The 15,471-nt window shown below is 42.5% G+C and overlaps 1 protein-coding gene across 7 annotated transcripts in view; it reads right to left on the reverse strand.

Annotated features, from left to right (window-relative positions):
• Positions 1 to 15,471, reverse strand: part of LOC309338192 (uncharacterized protein) — a 56,736-nt gene extending 41,265 nt beyond the window's left edge. For 2 of the 7 annotated variants that reach the window (XM_081855191.1, XM_081855190.1), the window contains exons 1-3: positions 14,978 to 15,123; positions 11,015 to 11,121; positions 272 to 388 (exon numbers count right to left, since the gene is read on the reverse strand). In XM_081855191.1, the coding sequence (XP_081711317.1) occupies positions 272 to 388; positions 11,015 to 11,098 (201 nt within the window). In that variant the 5' untranslated portion in view covers positions 11,099 to 11,121; positions 14,978 to 15,123. Of the gene's footprint in view, positions 1 to 271; positions 389 to 11,014; positions 11,122 to 11,286; positions 11,307 to 14,977; positions 15,124 to 15,434 lie in introns of those variants that run through there. The other 5 variants (XM_081855186.1, XM_081855188.1, XM_081855189.1 and 2 more) reach the window with 5 other exon arrangements.

The following is a 15,471-nucleotide window of genomic DNA, read 5'->3' on the forward strand; positions in this document are numbered from 1 at the left end:
GCATACTGAATGGGCTGGCTGCATATTAGTCAAATGCTCCTGTTTGACATAACAACACAGAACAGTAGAAAAGTCTCTGTCCTTCCCCATCAGCCATGGCGTAGGGGTCCATGCCTAGCTAGCAAACAGAGCTTAGAAACTGGCTCCATCCCACATTCAAGATACAGAAAATGGGCTACCTGTAGTAACAGCTTCTCTGGACACATTTTAAGCTGCACCTTCACAAGTAGAGAAATCATAAAACACATCATTTATCATGGTGGACTGTTACCTTTTCTTGCAGTGACCGCTGGATGAGCTCATCTTTATCTTCATCACTTAAAACATGTTTGTTGTTTCTTGGCCTCCTTTTATCGTCTGTTTCTATCGTTTGCAGGTTTGGACCATTCTAGAGAAAAACAAAGTACACAAAAATTGAAATCGAGCAAATGCATTTAAATTTGCCCCTCACCCTAACACCATATTCACTTTCTCTTGCATGGCATCAGATGATACAAGCATGTTATGTACATCTGAAAGGTAACTAAAATTTCCTCCCATCCCATAAGACATTGCAAGCATATTTTCAAGTACAACTCAGATTTTAAAAAATAAAAACATGGCTTGAGGTCTCTCTTATATGTAAGGGAGGCTGTGTGGGTCTCCAGGATGCTTGTGGGGTGAATCTTAAACAATGGAAATTCAGCATCACAGTCCAGCGAGGGGAAAGCATGCTCTAATAGCCCTCCTTTGTGCCAGGACTGTAACTAGAGGACTAAGTAAGTTTACTTATTGGTTTTTACAAGCCTTTTGTATTTGCTTGTTGCAGTTTAGCCTCAGGCAATATGCTTCTGCATACCAGTTGCTGGAAACCACAGGGAGAGAGAGGGCTGCTGTGCTCAGATCCTGCCTGTGGGGTTCTGGTTGGCCACTTGAGAATAGGATGCTGGACATAACATTTTGAAACCATGCAAGAAGTAGATAGCACTGGATTATGCAGGCCTGAAACTATTGACCTGGGGATGCACTTTCTGTTTGGAAAACACTGTGGTGTTGTTTTTTACAACTCCATAAAGTTGATGTACACCAAAACTCTAAAAATGGACCAGCAGAGCTGCCACAGGTCACTACTTATGTGCTGCCTTATGCTGAGGTGACCTACACGCACAAGAAAGGGTTCAAGATATTTTTTGCAAAGCTGCATTCAGTGACAAGGGTCCTACTGGAGTTTCCCATTACTCCATCTCCGCACCAGGAGAAGCCACAACAATTGAATTTCTGCTGGCCATGCAGATGTTGAAGGCAAAGGAAAAGGTGGCAAACCTATTCAGTTCCACTGGTCTGTGTTTTTAAACGGTCTGAAACAGAATACCGTCAAAAGACGCAGGATCGGAAATCCAACTCCAAGAAAACCCAACCACTAATTAAGTACTTAGATGCCATTTAAAAAGGATATAAAATGAATTTGTTAGCAAAGCACAAATTAACTGTTACAAGCTAAATTCAGTAAATAAGTGTGAGAAATGCCACTGGCTTTGAGGATAAATAAACCTGGTGTTCTCCTGGAATCTGCACATCACATAAAGGTAAAGGACCCCTGACAGTTAAGTCCAGTAGCGAACGACTCTGGGGTTGCAGCACTCATCTCGCTTTACTGGCCGAGGGAGCCGGCGTTTGTCCACAGACAGTTTTTCTGGGTCATGTGGCCAGCATGACTAAGCCGCTTCTGGCTTTCGAACTGCTAGGTTGGCAGGAGCTGGGACAGAGCAACGGGAGCTCACCCCATCGTGGGGATTCGAACCACCGACCTTCTGATCGGCTTGTCCTAGGCTCTGTGGTTTAGACCACAGCGCCACCTGCGTCCCATTGCAAATCACATACATGACCCTAAATCACCCCTATGTGGTGCTGTGCAGGATTAACTGTGGTCACCTGCAATGCAGAATGGGTGAAGCTATATCTTTAATAGCCTATGTCATGTTTCAAGTGCATATCTGAGGTAGACAGAAGTTGACCAAACTTGTCTACAAATTCAGTGTTCTGAGGAATTTTTTTTAAAGTTGCGTGTCAAATCTGAATCTGGCGGTGTGTGTTACCCTGGCAAAACTGAGCTTTCTTTATTTTTTTTTTTTTTTAAATAATTTTTATTGGGTTTTTACATTTTATAACAACAGACACACACACAAAGACAAAGACAAACAAACACACAAATACAATTACATACCCTAAGTTTCTTTACCCACTTTCATTGACTTCCCCCCACCCCCTCCTCTTACATCCCAATTCCAAAATTAATTCAGCAAGTTCTTACCTAACCTCTTAAAGATATTCACATTGCTTTTAAAAATTAAAATCTTTTGTTTATCTGTATTCAACTATCCAATTCTCTTATAATCATTAATTTCTTTTTTTTTTAAGGTCGATCTAACTTCCCCTTCACAAATTTTCCCTTTATTATATTAATTATAGGTCACATTGACCAAGTAAAACAAAACATAACCTTTTATAATTCTATTCTCTCCCCCCCCTGCCCCGGTTTCTGTCCCTTCCTAGACAAATGTCCAGAAAACAAACAAAAAATATTTCTAGCCCGGATTCCTCACGTCCGAGGCGTCTGATTCTCTGTCAGTCCCTCTCTGCCAGCTATATTGGTAGTCCTCTTTGATGGTCCTAAGACCCCGAAGGAGTTCAGTCAGAGTCAGATCATATTTTCTTTCATTCAGAATGTTGAAGAGTGTTTGCTGCGAAAGACCATCTAGTTTTCCATACTCAAGAGAAAAGTCCCAATCATATTGCTTTGTTCTTTCTAGTTTTAATATTCCAAGTACTCCAGGGGCTTCTCTCTTCTTCTTTCTCATCTTTCGCAGGTCTGTAATCCAGAGGTCTTCTTGCTCATACTCTAACGCTGCAGATTTCTGGTTGATATTTTCCACTTGTAGTGTCTGAACTCCTTCTTTTTTCTCTGTCAATTCCAAAGGCATCTCTTCCTGCTCAGCTGCAGAATTTTTATCGTACATCTCCTTTGTGCATTCAGCAGAGTTGTTTGTTTCAGGATTCAAGGTCATAAAAACTTTACTCAGAGCCATACTCTGCTCCTGCAGGATTCCCACGAGAAAAAACATTTTTTCTATCTCCGCCAGTAATTTTCCCTCTGCAGCCATTGTAATGTCACTAATTCCCCCTAGGGGGCTTTCAGTTATTTAGTAGTCCTTTTCCAATAATCTGTTACTTTGTTATTATCAATACTTTGTTTCCAATCGCCTCAGTCCAAATTGTATCAGCTTTAATTCCAAGAGTTATTAAATAGCAAAATTCTTTACTTTGTCCGCCCGTTTGACAGCTTCTTTGACAGCTGTCAAACTCCTTTCACTTCTTCCTCCGGGACCCAAATAGGACACTCCCGGGTTTTTTGGGGGGGATACACACAAAGTTCCAAATTCCCTTTCTCTCCAGCACAAAAATCTTGTTCTATCAAATTTGTGAGAAACTTTTAAATCCTCAAAACAGTATTCATTCCGCCTTAATTCTCCGTTCCTTGCTTTGAAACGTCTATAAGTAGAGGGGGTGCGGACTTCCCTTTAACACATCCCCCGATCGTGCCGAATTCACAGGATAAAATTTTTAAAGTCCAAATTCCACTACTCACGGGTCCTTTGTTATCCAATCCAAATTTTGGGAAGAAAGTCAGCGCTCTCCGGCCATGGCTTGCGGCTTCGCTCTACTGAGGTAGCGGTCTACTCTCAGCACCACGCCACTCTCCGTACCCTCTCCGCAGCCTTTAAAAAGGCTCTTCGTGGGTCGGGGAGGGCGCTTAAGGTGCCCACCGAGTCACCAAGTCCGCAGGCTTCCGCGCCTGCGGTTTCTGAGGGTCCCCGTGTCGCCGGCACGGCAAGACCCGTCCTCAGCAGAGCCGATTCCCTCCGGAGCTCGGAGGGAATCCGCCATTAGCCGTTCGCGCTAACCCGGAAGTCCAAAACTGAGCTTTCTTTAAAGAGGAGCAGAAATGAACTTTCTCTAAAATATATGATCAACACTACATTTTTAAAAAATGGAATAAGAGCATCATTTACATCTACTGGCTCCCAGATAAAATAAATGAAAGAGGAACATATGACTTAAGAATTTGGGGTAACACATTTAAATAAGAAAATCAATTCCTTTTTCTTTTTTAAGAAAGCACGTGTACGGCAAAAATTTCTTGTCAGTATCAGAAACTTGAGCATATTCATTCTCCTGAATAATGCATTGCAAATAAGTCAGAAAACAATATGAGTGAACACAATGAGAAATAAGAAATGAAGTTCAAAGGACATAAGTAAAACAAAATTACTTGTAAAGAGTAACTTGTATATAAGACACCTTTCCAAACTTAAAAAGTTCTTAAAATGATTTCCCCTTTCTGTTTATAGAAGGAACCTTTGTCTCTGGATGAGAACCAACATACTGCTTAATAAGCACATTGCTCAGATTGGCAAGAACTCTCCTCACACTGTGTGTCATTCTTTGCTACCAAGGACACACTGCAAACATGCATAATCCTGGCCATTCCCAGAAAGGTCTACTTGTGTAAAGCCTCAGAGTTTACAAAAGGGGCCAGAGGGATGGAGCAGCCCTGCAGAGGCAACAAAATCGAAAGGGTGGTGGAGGAAATTTTTAAGTAGCCAGGAAGTTCAACCTTCCCACAATGGTAGAAAAACTGAGTTGTAGTTATGAAAGGCCTGCAGTTCAGTACAGTAGTACCTCGGGTTAAGTACTTAATTCGTTCCGGAGGTCCATTCTTAACCTGAAACTGTTCTTAACCTGAAGCACCACTTTAGCTAGTGGGGCCTCCTGCTGCCGCCACACCGCCGGAGCACGATTTCTGTTCTCATCCTGAAGCAAAGTTCTTAACCTGAAGCACTATTTCTGGGTTAGCGGAGTCTGTAACCTGAAGCATATGTAACCCGAGGTACCACTATACATTGGACTGAGAGGAGAAAAATGAAGGAAACACATTGATAAGCCAAACCCAGGGATGTTCTGCAGTCAAGGAGCCTGACTCTAAAAGACAAGCTGTAGCTGCTGCAACTCAAAAAGTATTTTTCATGCTCCCAGCTAAAATAGAATCATATGCTTCATCATCTCACCCCATCACACTATACACAGCATCTCTGTATCATATCTTTAGGCCAATACAGAATTCAGTAGTTGCGGTTTATTCAGTGGTGTCATGCTAATAGCACTGTAGAACATGAGACTCTTAATCTCAGGATTGTGGGTTCCATCCCCGTGTTGGGCAAAAGATTCCTACATTGCAGGGGGTTGGACTAGATGACACTTCTGGTCCCTTCCAACTCTACAATTCTATGACTTCTACGGATGGGCAGCATTAAGTGCTGACAGACTCTGACACAAAAGTCAAGGTACCAGCTGTGGCCTTTCAGCCATGTCACTAATCTACGGCTTAATTCGAAAAGCTGCTTTTTTCCTGTAGAGGAAAAGGTAAACGTTTAAGCGGTACATGTGTTTCTTCCACAGCAGGGCAAATAAAAGTGGGGTTGAGGGATTTGATTTAGGAAAACAGTGCAGTGGAAAGGGCTCTACTCCACAGTGTCCAGCTGCTTTTAACTGTTTTTAATATAGGAGAACTAGTTATGGATCTAGTTATGTGATTGGGCCCCAAGAGACACCATAGACAGATTAGAGGAATGACTGATTCGTTCTAGGGATTGTACGTGCGACTCTTTAACTTCCAGCTCTTTTCAAGGCAAAACTGTGCCTTAAAGGAGAAAAATATCATCCCTTACCAGCACATTTCACAACTATTTGAATATCTCTGTTCCAGTGAATGGGGTGCATTTCTGAGCAGGCGCCTAAGATAACATCACCCTACTGGGATCAGAGATGTGTGCCATATGATTATATCCTTATTCCAGCATTCTTCCACTTTTCAGAAAAAGTACCCACTTGAACTTGAAGCTGTAACAAGGGGCTTATTTGCATTTATATGTCTGATTTCCCCCCTGCCCCAAGCTTAGACATGGTGAGCCTCCAGTCTGTTGGCCAAATTAAGCTCCAAAGACCATTTCAAAGGGGTTGCCTCTAACCGACCATTAGCTCTCAGCTAAAGGGAGCCAGGCACACCAGGAGTCAGTCTTCAAAGGAGGTTGCTCTATAGTAATTTCCTTTGAAGTTCTGAAATGTGTCAATCATCTGATGACATTATAATGCCAGATGATTGACATGCAGGTGGTCCTGCCCACCTGCCAAAGTTGTCCATAGTGAGTGGGGAAGATAAAGACCTGCCAGTCTACTGGGCTACTCCAGCTATCAATGATCATGTAAGGATGCACTTTTTAAACCTGGGTGTACTGGATTTACAAGTCACCACTGCTTCTGCAATACTCAGGAGGGGTGCCTCAACTGCATTTAACTTCAGTGTTAATAAATAGGGCCTGTTTGCATCCTTCCTCCACACTTTGCAATGAATGGCTATATTTATCGCCTCGTTACTATGGCAATATTATGTATGATGTATGCCACTTTCATCCTTTTTGCACTTGTAACAGATCCTTTTTGCCTCTTGCTTTGAAGGTGTTTCTAGCTCTAAAAGTGATGCTTTAGAGTAGAAAAGGACTTTTTTTAAAAAAAAGTTTTTACATACAGATCTGTGCCTTTGACAACACCCCAGACACTGAAATAGCATCGTGTACCTTCATGGTAATAAAGGTAATTCATTAATACAGGGTCATTAGGAGAGTTATCAGCGCTGCTATAAATTAATTCTCCCCCCTGCTCCAAAATCCATGTTAGGGCAATACCTTTATCAGACCAACCAAAAATATCACAAAATAGGGTGCATGCTTTCGTGGTCTCCAGAACTCTTAATTAGACTAGATCAAGGTGGCCAAACTTTTTTTGGCCTCATGGCCACGTTCGCTATGACCAAAGCTCCCCAAATTATGCATAAATTAGTCCTCTTTGATACAGAGTCATGCAAAGAAGAAGAAGAGTTTGGATTTGATATCCCGTTTTATCACTACCGGAAGGAAAGGGAATATGCCTCAATGGTCAACAAGTCCATTTTCGATTTTTCCACCTGGAACCCAACCTTTTTGTCTGTTTTGAAAATTTCCCGAATTTGAGCATAATGCAACCAGTCTCGCACCTTACTTTTTACATTTTCAAAACTCTGCAGCTTCCAATTGTCACCATCTTTTTCAATTAGTTCCCAATATTTTGGCCAGTAGGCCTCCATGTTAAGTCTCTTACGTGCCTTGGCCTCCGCCGGTGAAAGCCACCTTGGTGTTTTACTCTCCAATAAGTCTTTATATTTTGTCCAGACCATAAAAATTGCTCTTCTAACAATATGGTTTTTGAACATTTTATGAACTTTAACCTTGTCATACCACAAATACGCATGCCACCCAAAAGCGTTATCAAACCCTTCCAGATCTAGGACATCGGTGTTCTCTAACAAAAACCAGTCTTTCAACCAGCAGAAGGCTGCAGATTCATAATATAACCTCAAGTCTGGCAGGGCAAATCCCCCCCTTTCTTTCGCATCTGTTAGTATTTTAAACTTAATTCGGGGCTTTTTGCCCTGCCAAACAAACTTAGAAATATCCCTCTGCCACTTTTCGAAGCATACCACTTTGTCCACAATCTGCAGGGTCTGAAACAAAAATAACATTTTCGGCAAAACATTCATCTTTATAGCTGCTATTCGGCCTAACAAGGAAAGTTTTAGTCTTGTCCAAGTTTCCAAGTCCCTTTTGATTTCTGACCAACATTTCTCATAGTTGTCCTTAAACAAATTCAAGTTTTTAGAAGTCAAGAACACCCCTAAATATTTTACCTTTTTAACCACATTTAATCCTGTCTCTTTCAAAAACTCATCTGTTTCTGCAGACGTTAGGTTCTTAGCTAAGACCTTAGTCTTTTGCTTGTTCAACTTAAATCCCGCCACCCGACCATAATCAGATATTAAATCCAAAACTCTTTTTGTGCTAGAAACTGGCTCCTGTAATGTTAGTACCAAATCATCTGCAAATGCTTTCAGTTTATATTGTTTCACTCCGACCTCAATGCCCCGAACTGACCGGTCCCTTCTAATCATATTCAAAAGCACCTCCAGGACCGAGATAAACAATAATGGGGATAGAGGGCACCCTTGTCGTGTCCCTTTTTCAATATTGAATTCCTCCGTCACCACATTGTTTACTATCAATTTAGCTTTTTGGTCTGAATATATTGCTTCTATACCATTTTCAAACCCCCGTCCCACTCCCATCCCTTCCAAATTTTTCTTCATGAACATCCAAGAAATGTTGTCGAAGGCTTTCTCCGCATCAATAAAAATTAACGCCGCTCTAGTGTTAATATTTGTTTGTAAGAGTTCCAAGATGTCAATAATGTTTCTCGTATTGTCAAACAAATGCCTACCCGGGAGAAAGCCTGCTTGGTCCTTGTGAATCACTTCATTCAATACCTTTTTAAATCTATTTGCCAAAATGTCTGCAAAAATTTTGTAATCCACGTTTAGGAGTGAGATGGGACGGTAGTTCTTAAGTTGAGTCTTTTCAGTTTCTGTTTTAGGAATCAATGTGATGAAAGCTTCTTTCCACGTTTCTGGCGCCTTCTTACCCTCCATAATCTGGTTACATACCTCCATCAAGGGTTGTATCAAATAGTCCTTCAAAACCTTATAATATTTGGAGGTAAGTCCATCAGGGCCTGGGGATTTGCCTAATTGGAGGTTCTGTATGGCACTCTCGATTTCCTGCTGTGTAACTTTAACATTCAGGGTTGTTCTCATTTCCTGAGGAATTTTTTGTAATCCGTTAGTTTTAATAAATTGATCTATCTCAGATTCTTTCTGCGGCCCTTGTGCATAGAGATCTTTGAAATATCTCTGGAAACATTTCCTAATTTCTTCAGGCTTCTGAACCATTCTTCCTTCAATCTCTAGATTTGTAACTGTATTTAATTTTTGTCTTTTTTTCAACTGCCATGCTAGCAGTTTCCCACATTTATTTGCTGAATCGAAAGATCTTTGTCTCATTTGTTTAATTTTCCACTCCACTTCTTGGTTTATCAGTTTCATATATTGGGCCTGGAAAAATTTCACTTCTCTCAGCACTTCCTTAGACTTGGGCCTAGATCTTAATTTCCTTTCACCCTCACTTATTCTCTCCAATATCTTCTGCTTCTTTTCATTCCAGAGTCTTTTCTTTACAGTGTTTTGTTGTATTAGAAACCCTCTCATCACCGCTTTACTTGCGTCCCAGATTGTTCTTTTTTCCACCGTAGTGTTCAGATTTATCTCAAAGTAATCTTTCAAAGTTTTTGGGGCCTTCTTCACAATCTCCTGATCTCTGAGTAAAGTGTCATTCATTTTCCATCTGAAGGATCCGGTTATGTTTAGTCTCAATTCCATTTTCAAAGCATTATGGTCGGAGCAAGTTTTTGCAGAAAAAACTTGTTAGAACCTAAAGACAAATTACTTTCAAGAATGTATAACTTGCTGCTTAAATGGAATACACAGGATGAGACAGTCAAATCCGCCATGATAAAGTGGGCACAGGATATTGGACATAACATTATGTTTGAGGACTGGGAAAGGTTATGGACCACCGGATTGAAATTCACGGCATGTAGTGCCCTGAAAGAAAATATTATGAAAATGATATACCGGTGGTACATGACCCCAGTCAAGCTTGCTAAGATATATCACCTGTCTGATAATAAATGCTGGAAGTGTAAAGAGGCGGAAGGGACGTTCTTTCATCTCTGGTGGACATGTCCGAAAGTGAAGGCCTTTTGGGAAATGATCTATAATGAGTTAAAAAAGGTATTTAGATATACCTTGCCTAAGAAACCGGAGGCCTTCCTTCTGGGCATTGTAGACCAGAATGTGTTAAAGAAGGATAGAACTTTTTTTATGTATGCTACAACAGCAGCAAGAATTCTCATCGCAAAGTGTTGGAAGACACAAGATTTACCCACACTGGAGGAATGGCAGACGCAGTTGATGGACTATATGGAACTGGCGGAAATGACTGGCAGAATCCGAGACTTGGGAGAAGAAAAAATGGAAGAGGACTGGAAAAAATTTAAGGACTATTTACAAAAATATTATAAGCTGTATGAATGTTAAGAAAATGCACTTTTTAGGAAATATTAGCCCCAGCAATGGTAATTAGGTGAAATTAAAATTAAGGCACAAGAAAAGAGAGGTGAAATTAAGAAAAATCTTTATTGCATTACGTTTTAATCACAATATATAAGATCATGGTCACAATAACTTTGACTTTGGTAACATGAAATTGAAAGATACAATAATGAACTGAAAGATACAATAAGTAATGAAATAAGATAATAAATAGCTGAAGATTTTGTATTATGAACATTGGGTTATAAATATATTGAAAAGGGTAACATGACAAAATGAAAGATACAATAAGTGATGAAATAAGATAACAAAATGCTGAAATTGGTATTATAAATAATGCAGATTCGGGAAGATGTGGGGAAGTCCAAAAGATTCTGTAAAAGAAATATGATTTATGAAACTTTTGTATTTTATTCTTTGTTCTTTTTTATTCTGTAAAATTAATAAAAATATTTAAAAAAAAAAAAATGGTCAACAAGTCCAAAGGCAACCGTAAGCTATCCTAGACCTAGATCTTGATGGAGGATATGAGAGGATTCCCTTTTTGTGTAGCTGGGATTCTCCTCAGCCTGGCCTGTCTTATCTGTTTTAAATTTGTATCTATTTACAGCAAGCCACCAATCAGAGAAATCATTTCAGTAGTGCTTTTGTTTTTTCCTTGTTTGCCTTGTAACTTCTGTACATAGTGAATTTGGGCTGAAAAACAATTAAAATTTGTAATGGAGAAGAGGAACATCAGTTGAGCATGTGACAAACACATCCTAGTTATATCATGGGACTTTCTTAAAAAGAGGAGAGGAAGGACACAAACTTATTCCAGAGTTCACATAAAATGACTACACTGAAAGCATTCAAGGCCAATGGCACCTTTTAAAAGATTACCTGATTCCTAGAATTAACTGGGAGGTACCTATCCAGAAGTGGAGGAAGTGCACTCTTCTTATAAAGGTGCAAGCAGGTTGCCATATCGCATTACTGTGAGGGAAGTACTGCGAAAGAAAAGAAGGTAAACAATTTTATACATTGCAGAGAACACAATATTGCCACATCTAATTAGGTCGGACTAGCCGAACACTTAAATCAACATTAGGCATTTGTATAAAGGCTTTTGTTCCAAACCAACATCTTGTTCACCTGAGCGACAGGTTAGTTACCTGAGCAACCCAGTCCTCAAAGTGTTTGTGCACCAGATTAAACAAACAGAGTGCTGCCTCCACCATCACTGCCGGTAAAACTGCCCAAGGACTGTAATTCTGGAATCTGCTGTTTAATAATTACGCAGCAGTTCACTGATTCGTCATCCCCCTTTGTACAGTTATGGTTTTCTTAAAGTAAATATTGAATGCTCCTTAGAGCTATGCTTCACATCAAAGAATTTTGACAAAAGGCAGTTCTAGTTCAAATACATTTAGTCAATGAATTACCCTCCAACTTATTGAGGTAAGCCCATTCTGTCTGTAGCTGTGTACATTCTATACTTTTAAAGCACCCCAAAAAAATATTCCTGGGAACTGTAGTTTGTTAAGAACACTGGGAATTATAGTTTCATGAAGGGTTAACTTAACTACCATTTTCAGGATCCTTGGGGAAGTGCTTTAAATGTATGGTGTGGACAATCTGTGCCACAATCATTGTGCTGGGTTTTAATGTAGGCTTCAAACTGCTGCTCATCTGTGAAGTAGCTCGTGAAATGATGTTCCATATGTTGCTACTAGAGGCATGAACACTAGGAGATGATATGAGCCGCAGCCCCTTCATGTGCCTATCTAGCAAAACATGAATTGTTGGTTTGACTGCAGTAATGTCCCACAGCTGTGTTTCAGAATTGGTTAGAGATATCTTGTTGGCATCCATCTGGCTAGAGAGTCAATGGAATGTGCCTCCAGGAGTGAAATCAAACTGCTGTGTTAGCAGGACCAAAGTGACCTCCCCATGGTGCAAGCCTGGGCAGTATGTATGGAGGTCCTGGGCTGCCCAGAATACAAGACGTGGTCTAAAGGAAAGCAGAGCAATACGGTTGGCACCAGCATGGCTGCAGGAGTTGCTGGGAGGAGGCTTGAAATATGCCATCCAACAGAATATATATGAACATTTGGTTTTTTTCTTTTAAATCAGTGTGTGGAACCTCATGCCCCCTACCCAAACACCCACTTTCAGCCCAGGAAATCCCCTCATGGGCCTTGCTTCACACTCTCCTTGACTGTATTTGGCTGGCTGGAATGTATGCTTGTGACTCTTGCTTACATAGATGGAAAACAGAAAGAGGCATGGGAAGGAGCTGGCCTGCAGCACAAAGGCAGCATGTACATTCATTTACAGTACAGTGGTACCTCGGGTTAAGTACTTAATTCGTTCCGGAGGTCCGTTCTTAACCTGAAACTGTTCTTAACCTGAAGCACTACTTTAGCTAATGAGGCCTCCTGCTGCTGCTGCGCTGCCAGAGCACGATTTCTGTTCTCATCCTGAAGCAAAGTTCTTAACCTGAAGCACTATTTCTGGGTTAGCAGAGTCTGTAACCTGAAGCGCATGTAACCCAAGGTACCACTGTACACCCACCACTGGCATCTGGCCTCCAGAAGGTTATGTGGCCCTTGGGCTGAAAAATGTACCCCAACTGTTTTAAATGGTACCTGCAAACCTGGGTGCACCTACACATACAGAAAACTTCCCTTCTTAACACACACACACACACACACACGGCCTACCCACATAAAAATGTGTAGAAACAATAACAACTTGCTGCCATTATGCAAGTTCAGTCAGTTCCACTGTAAGATGAAGTCTTGTACATGTCTACTCAAAAGTAGCTTGGGACGCAAGTGGCGCTGTGGTTTAAACCACTGCGCCACTTGGACTTGCCGTTGTTTGGTCCCATCTCCTGCCAACCTAGCAGTTCGAAAGCACGCCAAAAAGTGCAAGTAGATAAATAGGTACTGCTCCAGTGGGAAGGTAAATAGCGTTTCCGTGCACTGCTCTGGTTCGCCAGAAGCAGTTTAGTCATGCTGGCCACATGACCCGGAAGCTGTATGCCGGCTCCCTCAGCCAATAAAGCGAGATGAGTGCTGCAACACCAGAGTCATTTGCAACTGGACTTAACTGTCAGGGGTACCTTTATCTTTACTCAAAAGTAAGCCCACTGGGGAATTACTCCCAGGTAAGTATGTACAGGATTACAACCCAGGGCTGCAATCTAGTACCCATTCTTTAGGCAGTGAGTCCCATTAAACTGACTGGGACTTGCATGTATCCAATTTTGCTAAACACTTTTTAGTAAACATTCTTAAGTTTTAGGAAATTTTTTTTAGAATGTAACAGATTTTAGAAATGTGTTATATTCCCTTTTCTGCCTCAGAAGTCGGTGAAGGATAAAGGCTACCACAGAATAAACAAAGACCCTGTAAATCAGGCATTCACCAATGTGTAACACTGCAGGGGGACAGAATGGCAATCGGATCCTCAGGCATCAATCCTTGGTTTGAGAATGGGGATATTTTAATCACCTAAGGTGTCCTGATTTTCTTCTATGAAATATTGGAAGGTTTGTAGTTCAGAATTCTTGCAACAGGAAATACTATTTTCCCCCAACATCCCAAGAGGGTAGGTTAGGCATACAAGATGATGCCTTTTCTATTTCGCCTCGGCTCCCCACCATTTCAGACACAAGTCTCTCTAGGGCTACTAGGATAGTGAGAACTGAACCTGGAATCTTTTACAGGCAAAGCACATGCTCTAGCCTGGAGCTACAGCCTTTCCCCTCCCACAGCAAGGAGAAGGACAATCATTCCCTCTGTGAGAGAAAAGATGATTTCACATCAGCTCAGTGAATTTGAGTGCCTTATCCAGGCTGGCTGTTCAGGCAGCCTTGTATTGAAGGCGGCATGGGGTGGGCAGGAGCAAGATCATCTGGATCCAATGGTAACTCTCTGGGTGATGTGCAGCAGATCAGCAAGAATGTCTGGCTCCCGATTGTTCAACAAGAACAGCAACAAAGCGACTCCCCTCCCACTCTAAATTATACCGCTGCAATGAATAATCCTTTGGGGGTAACTAAGAGGAGGTTTCTGTGCGGAAGAACTGTGATCAGCTCTGCTTCAAATTCCTGGGATCAACTTTTTTAATGTAAAGTGTGTATTTTTGGCACCAGGCTCTCATTGGTGAATCTTGGGAGTTGTAGTAAACCCACCAAGTAGACCCCCCCAAGCCTGAGCTCTGCCTAGCCCCTGAAATAAAGGACTGTGGTCTGTAGTTCTCAGACCTTCAACTGGCCAGATCCCTTCAGCCCCCCAATATAATATTTGATTGGGCTGCACCCCTGCCCCAGATTGATGGACAGTGCGATTCAAATAGGGGGCGGGGGTGTACCCTGTCATGTGATCGATTATGCAGGGCGGGGCTTACTTGCCCCCCCCCCCAATATTTTATTCAAGATAGTACCCCGACCAGATTACTGGTTCCAAAACTTTTTCGGGCCACGCTATGCAGAACAGCGGCTTGCACGACTCAGGCAGGCAACCACCCAGTGAAATTCAAAGCACAATCGCACATTTATTCAAAATCCAGTTTTTAAACTATTGAGTTTAACTAATTCAACGAAACTGATTAACTGGACCCAGTGGGACCAGCTTTCCAAAGGCAGCGCCCTCTGCCTTTTAGCGCCCCCCCCCCCTAATCCCACTGCTCCTCCCCGGGCTTGTACCGCTCCACAGGGCGGGCAGGAAGGGGGCAAGGGGCTTCTTCATTTCTCGGGAGGGGGAGCCCTCCAACTGCCCGAGTCCCAGGACCAGAGAGACTCTGGCTCCGCGCGCAGAGGCCTCTGGCAGGAGACCCTCTCTCTCGCCAACTTACCGCGCGAGGCGACGAGCGCGGGACGCGGCTTCCCGGCTCTCCCCGGAGCCCCGCGACGCAGAGGCGCGCCGGTCTTCGCAGCAGCGTCCGCTTTCGGCACCGCCCTCGCCGGCGAGAAGGCGCCCTCAGCGCCTCCGAGGAGGACGCCGACCCAGCCTCTTTCCCGCGCTCGCTTCTCCCAAAGTAGTGCTTCGCCACTGGAATGCGTTAAGCTCGGGGCGGCTAATGTGAGGGGGCTCCCCGAGGCGGCTGGACTACAAGTCCCATCATCCCTGACCACGGACCGTGCTGGCTGGGACTGATGGGAGTTATAGTTCAACAAATGGGGAGCCGCAGGTTCTCTTGGCCGGTCCGAGACAGAAAGAGGAAGAAGTACGAGGTCAAACTTTTTCATTTGTGAACAAAGGCTCTTCTCCTTTCGCAGCCAGGCACGGTGGAAGTGGCTAGGGTAACTTACCTATGTATCGTAGGCATTAACCGCCGTTTAGGCCAGC

Source organism: Podarcis erhardii (genome assembly GCF_964252035.2).
Source record: "Podarcis erhardii genome assembly, chromosome: 3".
Classification (NCBI taxonomy): Eukaryota; Metazoa; Chordata; class Lepidosauria; order Squamata; family Lacertidae; genus Podarcis; species Podarcis erhardii.